The sequence below is a fragment of the Podarcis tiliguerta genome (genome assembly GCF_965153285.1).
Source record: "Podarcis tiliguerta genome assembly, chromosome: 11".
Lineage (NCBI taxonomy): Eukaryota > Metazoa > Chordata > Lepidosauria > Squamata > Lacertidae > Podarcis > Podarcis tiliguerta.
Genome location: NC_139544.1, coordinates 48493003 through 48502966, shown reverse-complemented (window position 1 = coordinate 48502966; position 9964 = coordinate 48493003). Strand labels below are relative to the sequence as shown.

At 47.0% G+C, this 9964-nt stretch overlaps 1 protein-coding gene across 1 annotated transcript; it reads left to right on the top strand.

Annotated features, from left to right (window-relative positions):
- The first annotated feature begins 366 nt into the window (after positions 1 to 366).
- On the top strand, positions 367 to 9318 carry GRP (gastrin releasing peptide). Its single transcript, XM_083403246.1, has 3 exons — positions 367 to 738; positions 4664 to 4914; positions 8797 to 9318. Exons 1-3 carry the CDS (start codon positions 561 to 563, stop codon positions 8848 to 8850), a joined length of 483 nt encoding a protein of 160 aa, XP_083259372.1. The 5' UTR covers positions 367 to 560; the 3' UTR covers positions 8851 to 9318.
- Positions 9319 to 9964: the final 646 nt, after the last annotated feature.

Below are 9964 nucleotides of genomic sequence, written 5' to 3'. Positions count from 1 at the left end.
CAAGGCTGAGCCTCGGGGGCTGACCCCACTCCTCCTGGCATTATTCAGAATTGCTATTCCGCCCCTCGCCTGCCATGGGGCTCTCATGTTTCTGACGGACGCTTTTTTCCAACAGGCAGAAGTTCTCCAGGTGTCGTTTTATCCATCCTTGAATCTGAGCGGTGGGGGGAAGCTTTACCTGTGAGTCTGGTGGTGTCAGCCTGCCGTGCAGCTGCTGAAGCCACAGACGGGGCGGGGGAGAGTGGGGTGGGGGAACCTTCCCCCAGAGGGTAGCACTGAAGCAGTGATGGCTGGACGGGTGGGCGTCAGAGGAAGGAGGAGCGCTGGGCTGCGCTTTCGCCGTCGAGCCAGCCAGCCAGCCAGTCAGGCGGGCGGAGAGGCGCTGCTCCAGCAGCGCCCTCGAGGGGAGGCGTTAAGGGCTTGACCTTTCCTGCCACCTCGCCCAGCCTGCATATAAAGGCAGGTCCCGGCCGAGGAAGCAGCGCCGCGCTCAGTCTCCGCCGCGACTTGATCAAGCAGAGCGCCGAGCCGCCCCGTCGAGGCCAAGCCCGGAACGCACCATGGCGCGCCCCGAGTTTCAGCTGCTGCCGAAGCCCCGCGGGCTCTTCTCGCTCCTGGGTCTCTTCGCCTTAGCGCTGCTGCTGGAGGGACGTGGCGTCCGCGCCGCGCCCTTGCAAAGCAGCGAGGGGGCGTCCCCGATGGCCAAGATCTACCCCCGGGGCAGCCACTGGGCAGTGGGTGAGTACGCACGAATTGCTGTGCGCCCACGGTTGCCAAATGTGTGTGTGTGTGTGTGTGTGGTGCGCGCGCTTTCTCTCCCCACCCCGACGCCGTGGTTGGCGCTTGACAGTGGAGCATCAGCCCCGAGGGAAAGTGAAAAGAGAGCGAGGTCTTTGCCGCGAGGAGCTTACAATCGCCGTTTCTGCAGGGGGAGCGAGTAGCATTCAGGGAGTGAGGGTGAGCGGAGGGAAGGAGAGTGAGGTTTAGAGGGACGGAGGGAGGGATCTCGTACTTTTCCCCAACTTTGAAAAGCTGGCTTGGAGAGCATCCATCCGTCCGTTATCATTTTCCTCCCAGCTAAGCTCGGTACCCATCCTGGCGACGCAATGCCTCCTGTTTCCAGAGAGCATCCCCTCTAGCTTGCCTCGCTCCCGCGCCGCATCACGTTATCCCCTCCATCCTGTCCGTGTCAATCTATTCCGTGTGCAGGCAGATGCGTTGCTGCTTATTTTTATTTTCATGTTTTGGAAAAGAAATTGCGACTTCACACAGCAGGTCATTAAATATTATTTTTTTTGGGGGGGGGGGGCTTTGCTACCCTGTAGTCATAACCGCCACTAGGTTCGATGGAGAAGAATTCCATCCCTTGGGTCTTTTCAGTCCTGACAAGTGGGTCAGCAAAACATTGCAGTGTGGAGTGCACCTGTTCAATGTCCCAGCCAATCAGCTTGCCATGCCTTTTGTGGGGATACTCCATTCCTCCCCACTCCCTTCATTTCCTGTTCCTCCACTGCATTCTGTGCCAAATGCGCATCTTTGGTCCTCAGTGGCTGCTATTAGACACCCCTCACTTGGGTTTCCCCCCTCAAGCTTTTTTTTGAGTGGGAGGGAGGTACTTGGGGTGGCCCCAAGCTTGCTAAAACGTGCTGATGAACCGTGGATGGTGTTGCCATTTGAGCTACATGGGGTTCTAAACTCAAGAGAACTGAGTTTTCTGTTAAGATATAAGAGAACTAAATGAAATCTCCATTGACAGAGAGAGTATAGCTCTGAATACCAGGTGCTGAGGACAAACCAATCAGGGAGCACTGTTGCCCTTCATTCATGTATCTGGCCAGCCAGCCGCTGTTGGAAACAGGATGCGGGACTAGATAGATCCCCTGGTCTAAACTATCAGGGTTTTTCTTAGGCTGTCATTGCACTGGTATCTGCTAGAGCTACTTTAGTTTCAGGATATCCTATTGTAAGGAGCAAAGGTTGTACTAGATGAACAATAGGATCCCTGACAAGTTGGTCTCTACATCTTCTTATAAAATTGATGTCTTGTCTCTCTTGCCATTACGAAGATAGGAATCTGACTTAAGCCCAGTCGGAACCCTGGTCCACTTAACCTAGTGCTGCCTACACTGATTGGTAGCTGCTTTTCATGTTTTCAGAGATGGGTCCTCTGAGCTCTACCTGGAAATGCTGTGGATTGAACCTGGAATGTTCTGCTCTGCCAAAGCCCTTCCCCACTAGTAATAGCTTGCAGAATACTGCCTTGATCTCTCTAAGCCACCTCCCCCTTTAACTGTAGCATCCAGTGAGAGCAAGTGTGGTGTAGAGGTTAAGAGCGGTGGACTCGTAATCTGGTGAACCGGGTTCGCTTCCCCATTCCTCCACGTGCAGTTGCTGGGTGACCTTGGGCTAGTCACACTTCTCTGAAGTCTCTTAGCCCCACTCACCTCACAGAGTGTTTGCTGAGGGGGAGGAAGGGAAAGGAGAATGTTAGCCGCTTTGAGACTCCTTCGGGTAGTGATAAAGCGGGATATCAAATCCAAACTCCTCCTCCTCTTCTTCTTCTGCTTCCTCCACACATCTGTACTGAGCACAAGTATCTGCCGCCTCTTTGCTTTTCTCCTTGAGATGGTTCATTCATGCTATTACATATTTCTTCCATGCAGACAGTTCCAGCCTTCCATAACGGAGTGCATGGATTTACAGAAGAGGGTTGTGTGTGTGTGTGTGTGTGTGTGTGAGAGAGAGAGAGAGAGAGAGAGAACCAGGAAATCACAGGACTGGTTCACATCTGTGAATCTGTGGCTTTTCTCTGTTTGAGAGTACCGTATTTTTCACTCTATAGGACGCACCAGACCACAAGACGCACCTAGTTTTTGGAGGAGGAAAACAAGGAAAAAAATATTCTGAATCTCAGAAGCCAGAACAGCAAGAGGGATCGCTGTGCAGTGAAAGCAGCGATCCCTCTTGCTGTTCTGGCTTCTGGGATAGCTGCACAGCCTGCATTCACTCCATAAGACGCACACACATTTCCCCTTACTTTTTAGGAGGGAAAAAGTGAGTCTTATAGAGCAAAAAATACGGTAATTCCTCTCACGCCCATGATTGCATAACAAAATATCTAAGAGTGCTGAACAGCCCATGAAGACTGCCTGCAGGTATCTCTGCAGTTGTGGTGGCCCTGCTTGCCACCTGGTATAATTTGGTGTGGTGTCTGTCATGACGCCCCTGTCATGCAACTTCAAGGATAGGCTCCGGCAAAGAGAGACTACCTATAAGTATAGTTGGCTGCAAACCCCTTAACATGGTGGTATTAACCTCCCGACGCCACCAGCACCTATTGCAGTTGCAGGAGATGAGACTGCCTGCCTGGAGACAGGTGACAGTTTATTCCGGAGAGTAGAAATGATATGATGGGAACACGGCTCATCCCAACAGAACTTTACATATGTAGTTGCAAGTAACATTGATTTAACTAGAACAAGCTCCAAGAGAGGCTTTGCTTTTGAGCAGACAAGTTGCTGGAGAAATGGAAGCTCTTCACCCTTTCCCCACCAGCCATCAAAATCACCCTCCCCCCCACTGCTTTTCTCCTCCTGCTCTCTAGATATATGTGCCTTTTTCAGGGACATTGTGGTGGGGGAAAGCAGCTTGGGGGAGGTCATCATTGGGCTCATCCACACTTTTGCTCGTCCTGTGTTTGATTGTATTGTGTTCTGATTAGTTGCCCAGGGTCCGAGAATTTTTCTTGTTCTGCAGCTGTGCCTTTTGAAAATTTGACCTTACCCACTGAACTGAAGCTCAATTGAGCAAAATCTGCCTCTTGGTTTTCTGTGCATTCGGGTAAGATACGAGTCAGCAGGTAAGATCGGATTTTCATACGGCACAGCCGAGGAACAATGAGGATAGCCCTCGCACCTGGGAAAAATTAATTGGTGCACAATATGATCAAAATACGCGGCAACCGAAAGTGTAGATGAGCCCAAAGGTGGCAAGGTGGCCGGCAGGAATAGGGTTAAAGTCAGGAAAAGGTCTTTCATGTCTATTTTAGCCCATAATTTTTGCATGTTTCTGTAGGGCTTCAAAAGCTACAAATAATGTCTTCCTAGACCTGTGCCCAGAAGCACCTTAAATAATTTCACCACTCTGCTAGCCTGGTACTCTTATGAGGGTACCAACTTTGATGCACTTCTGTCTGATTCAGGCATTCCTTGCCGGACGATAGAATCACAGCATAAAGCAGATAGCTCAGTCTGTAGAGCATGAGACTCTTAATCTCAGGGTCGTGGGTGTTAAGTTGTGGGTGAACATATCAGACGACACAGCGATTCTTCAAACAGCTTTTGTTTATTCACAGGCCAGAACAGAACTGAACTGAAGGGTTCAGCCAGCCTGCTTATATAGAGCTCCACTAGAACGCAACAGTAACCATTTTCTGTAACTATCCAATCACTGAACGTCACTTTCAATCCCTTATTTGCATATGTGGACCTGAGTGAAAACTATCTACAGTATCCCCCTGCTGGCCCAGGGTGAGAACTTCAGTACATAACAGTGGGTTCGAGCTCCACATTGGGCAAAAAGATTTCTGCATTGCAGGGGTTGGACAATCTACAGTTCTATGACTTTTGGCACTACTTTCATAGCATTTCGGTTCCTCTTTCAGGGCACTTCATGGGCAAAAAGAGCAGCGGAGATTTCCCTAACATATATGAAGAAAGAAATGAGTCACCTTTCTCTTTGCTACCCGATAATGCCAAGCAACTGGGAGACTATCTGCACTGGGAGGAAACGTTCAAGCAGTTCCTCCGGCTTCTTGAGGGGAACGAAAACCAAAGTGCTCAGGTTCTTAGGGAAGAATCTCCATTTCCTGTTAAGAGCACTTGGGAGGCAGAGGACAACAGCAGCCTCAAAGACGTAAGTGTAAACGCTTGCCTTCATCTCTGTGTTGACAAAAGTCACTTCAATAATGTAGACGGGGTCCAGAGAGGAAAGAAATCCTGATAACACTTTAGTGAGCAAACTGAACAAAGTGTATAATTTGAGGAGGAACAAGTAGAGAGATTTTGCCTTTCTTACTTCAGGCCTTGTAAGCAGCAGGGAAACATTTAGCCAAAGACACAGAGGGAAAGTTCCCTGAGAACTGCACAGCCAATCAGAGCATTTGCTGCCTCAGTAAATGTCAAGCCGCTCTGTCTGGTTGCTAAGCAACACTTCCACCCCCTATTGGTTAGCTGAATTACTGATAACAGAGTTAACCTTTCAGTTGCAAACTGAATGATTCTTGCTGCAGCGCTTCTGACAATTTGAACATGGGAAGCTTCCTGTCACATTTCATTTTGTTTTGGTTTGTTTCCTTCAAACAAACATGCCAAACATGGTACAACAGAGGTGAAAATACATCTGAGAAGGTCAGCAAGTTGAGCCTCAAAATAGGAACATGTAGTGAGGTAAAAAAAGTAAAGGGACCCCTGACCATTAGGTCCAGTCGTGGCCGACTCTGGGGTTGCGGTGCTCATCTCGCTTTATTGGCCGAGGGAGCCGGCATACAGCTTCCGGGTCATGTGGCCAGCGAACCAGAGCAGCGCACGGAAACGCCGTTTACCTTCCCGCCAGAGTGGTACCTATTTATCTACTTGCACTTTGACGTTCTTTCGAACTGCTAGGTTGGCAGGAGCTGGGGCCGAGCAACGGGAGCTCACCCCATCGCGGGGATTTGAACCGCCGACCTTCTGATTGGCAAGTCCTAGGCTCTGTGGTTTAACAGTTAACTCTGTGGAGGTAACTTATGCTAAATCAGACCATTGGTCCATCCAGCTCAGCACTGTCTCTGCTGACCAGCATTGGGTCTCTAAGATTTCAAGCAGGGATTTACCAACCCAGAGGTGCTGTGGACTGAACCTGGGAGCTTGTGCAAAACAGATGCTCCACCACTGAGCTACAACTGCTCCCCAGTAAAAAATCAGCAGCTTTTCAAGCATTACCTAGAATCCTAAATGGGGCTGTGAGGACCTCCCAGTCAACTATAATTGCACAACCTGAATTTGATGGTATGTAATTGAATCCATAAGGGACGCAGGTGGCGCTATGGGTTAAACCACAGAGCCTAGGATTTACCAATCGGAAGGTTGGCAGTTTGAATCCCCGCGACGGGGTGAGCTCCCGTTGCTCGGTCCCTGCTCCTGCCTACCCAGCAGTTTGAAAGCATGTCAAAGTGCAAGTAGATAAATAGGTACCGCTCCAGTGGGAAGGTAAATGGCGTTTCTGTGCGCTGTTTTGGTTCGCCAGAAGCGGCTTAGTCATGCTGGCCACATGACCCGGAAGCTGTACGCCGGCTGCCTTGGCCAGTAAAGTGAGATGAGCGCCGCAACCCCAGAGTCGGCCACGACTGGACCTAATGGTCAGGGGTCCGTTTACCGTTACTAATTGAATCCCACCCTGGAATTTAGTGACAATCTGGAAGTGCCCTAGAAATGGCAATAGACTGGATCTTGGAACTCTTACCTGTGGAGCATATTCTTAACCTCCCAATTTACACAAAGCACTTTTTAGCTTGTTGAAACATAAATAACTTACTGTCATGAGGTACTGGGAAGCTTGCTATACCGAAGGGGAAACAGCTCTCCCTTTCCGATTATTTTGATTAAATTTTCTAGAAAAACTGATTGATTTGTGCTTGGGGCGGCAGTAAATGAACTACAGCCCCAAGTAATGACTTTATTCTGACATGGTTCGGCCAGCGCCTTCATTATACACCTTAAGGGTGCCCGGCGAAAACGTTCCTCTGTAACCAGGCCTTTGGCTGATTGACATCCAGTGCCCTTTTAAATATGTTGTGGAAGTGGGGTGTGTGTGTTATTGTTATTATTATAGTGAAGCAGCTGTGTCAGGCAGCAGATGAGAGCTGTGAGGCAGCAGTAGCAGCCCCTGGCTGTTCCTCCCGAGTTGCTTAGCTATCCCCACCCATTGAATGATTGATTATATTGATACGCTGCTTTCATTCAACTGAATCGCAAAGTGGCTTACAAACAATTAATACAGTTGGACCTCGGGTTTCGAACGTAATCCGTTCTGGACGACCGTTCGAGTTCCGAAATGTTCAAAAACTGAAACCTCAATACGGAAGCCTCAATACGGAAAACTCAATACGGAAGCCACATGGCATGTTTGACTTCTGAGGTGTGTTCGAAAACCGAAGCATTTACTTCCAGGTTTACAGCATTCAAAAAGCAAAATGTTTGTCAACGGAGACGTTCGAAAACCGAGGTACCACTGTAACAATAACATAATAGAACACCGCAAATGCAACATAAACTACACAGAGTAGTTAACAAACCATCAGTCAAAACAATTACAATTCACAATTGTAAAACAATTACAGTCACAACTTGGAAAAGATAAGCTAAACAGCGCAACAAAAGTCATATTATAGGATTACTTAAAGTACTACAGTGGTCGTAATCTATAAAACAATGTTAACAACCTTGACAAAATAGCAACCGAAAGCACTGATATATTCGTTGACTTGTCCCAGCCCCGTGACTCATAATCTTCCACTGTTCAGTTCATTAAAAGACTCCATACACACTGACCAAGCTTGATCTCTGAGGAGGTCACTTCAGTGCTGTTAACACGGTGGTTCGACTTCACCCACAGGGGGCCACACTGTTGTCTCTTGAGACAGGTGGATGCCAACCACAGTGATATCTGCTGCCACATGGTCACTCTTGGTCCTCCTACTCTGTTCTGCTGCCTCGGGTCTGGTGGAGAATGCTCTCCTGTCACACCAGCGCTGACGTTAGTGGAGGCTGGTCTATATAGGGCAAATGGGCCAATACGCTGCCAGTCTGCCTTTGACCAACTCCTGTCCAATGTCAGCCTTACTTACAAGCAGGCTGGATTTACATATAAGCTAAACAAGCTATAGCTTACGGCCCCACTCTCTTGGGGCCCCAAAAAAATTTAAAGGAAAAAAACTGCATGTACATTTCCAAAATATAAAAAATAAATAAAGGAACTTTTGTTATTGCCAAATGCCAATGTGCTTGCATTGTTAAGTTTGTTATGAATAAAAAATCATTTTAAGTTAGAGCTTAATAATTATTTCACTATTAATATACTTCTTCTTAATTGTATTTCACTATTAATATACTTCTTTGTATTTCATTGTATTTCAGTTCAACAATTACTTTGATAAAATACCTATTTTGTTTTGGGAAGCTTTTAATGTTTGAGGCATTACTGTATTTTAATATTTGGTTGGAAGCCACCCAGAGTGGCTGGGGAAGCCCAGCCAGATGGGTGGGGTATAAATAAATTATTATTATTATTATTATTATTATTATTATTATTATTATTATTATTATTTTGTTATGTGCAAGTGGCTTTAGATACCTATTAGGTCCATAAATTACCATATAGCATATATTCAACACAAAAAACAGTGACAATTTGTTGTTGACAAAGGACAGCTGGACATATAAAGGGCCCCATTACCTTCAGTAGCTGAGGGCCTCATCAAACCTAAATCCGGCCCTGCTTACAAGTAGTCAGTGGGTGGCTCTGGCGCTACCTGTTCTTGGTTTTCTGCCTTCCTCACCCCTACCAGTCCTAGTCTGCCCCACTGAAATGTGGGGAGCCACCCAGTCGGCTCCTGTTTGTGGAAGCCCTGCACCTCCAGCAGTGAAACATCTGGAGCTGGTTGAGGGACGTATGACCTCTGCACCCATCACTGCAGCGGCTTTTGTCAAGATTGCCCTCTCACTGTTGTTATTCTTCCTCTCTCTGTGTCTTCATTAGATGATGGATTATCTGCTGCAAGCGATGGATAGAAAAGAGGCCTCTCCCAGTTGAAGCAACTGTCTCCCAGCACCGAAGGCATAGAATAATATCCTTGCGAAAGAGACTATTGGTTTCACAAGCATTTTATTGTATATGATAACTGATTTAAAAATAATAATATTATCTTTTGTGTTAAGCAAGATTTTTCCCCTCTCCCTTTGGCGTAAAAATAACCTGCTCACTTGTATTCCTAATCATGACGACACTCTTTGGAGGTGTTTGTTTCCATCTGAGTGGCCTTTTCCCTCTTTCGAATGCATTTGTTTGTACGACAGCTTTTGCCACCCTTGGTACCCTCCAAAACACCTGGAGGGTGCTAGGTTGGCAAAAGCTGTTCTGCATTATTGTTGATGAAGGGTCTTCCAATTCTCTGACGGTAATTTGCCATTTCCTCTCCCTCCAATCGCATCGTCTTTTGTGTTAACAATCATTCGATGTTTTTCAACATTCACAATAAACAAATATGTTTAAAAAAGGAAAGATTCCGAGGTTAGTGCTTTCATCTGTCTGAAACGCAGGTGATGCTGCAGTCCAGCTGAAGCGAAGTAGATCGGTACGGGCTTGAATTTCTGGGGGCCATTTTTGTAAGCTGCCCAGAGCTCCATGATGGAGGAAAGGTGCCATACAAAAACAAAGGAAACATATGTACGATAATAAATGCACACCTATTTGCGTGTGTGTGTTGATGCATTTATCTTTAAAAGGCATAAACTGTCCTATGAAATGGTACAGAGAAGTTTGAAATGAAATTTTAAAGGGACAAATAGATTACAAAACAAATGACGACTAGATTTAGAAAACGGCAGATAGGTTTTTAAAACAAGAAAGTTAAAAAGCATACCTCTCTCTGAAGGGCATTTTCAATTTCACATACAGTGGTACCTCAGGTTACATACGCTTCAGGTTACATACGCTTCAGGTTACAGACTCCGTTAACCCAGACATATTACCTCAGGTTAAGAACTTTGCTTCAGGATGAGAACAGAAATCGTGCTCCGGCGGCGCAGCAGCAGCAGGAGGCCCCATTAGCTAAAGTGGTGCTTCAGGTTAAGAACAGTTTCAGGTTAAGAACGGACCTCCGGAACGAATTAAGAACTTAACCCGAGGTACCACTGTATATGTCCAC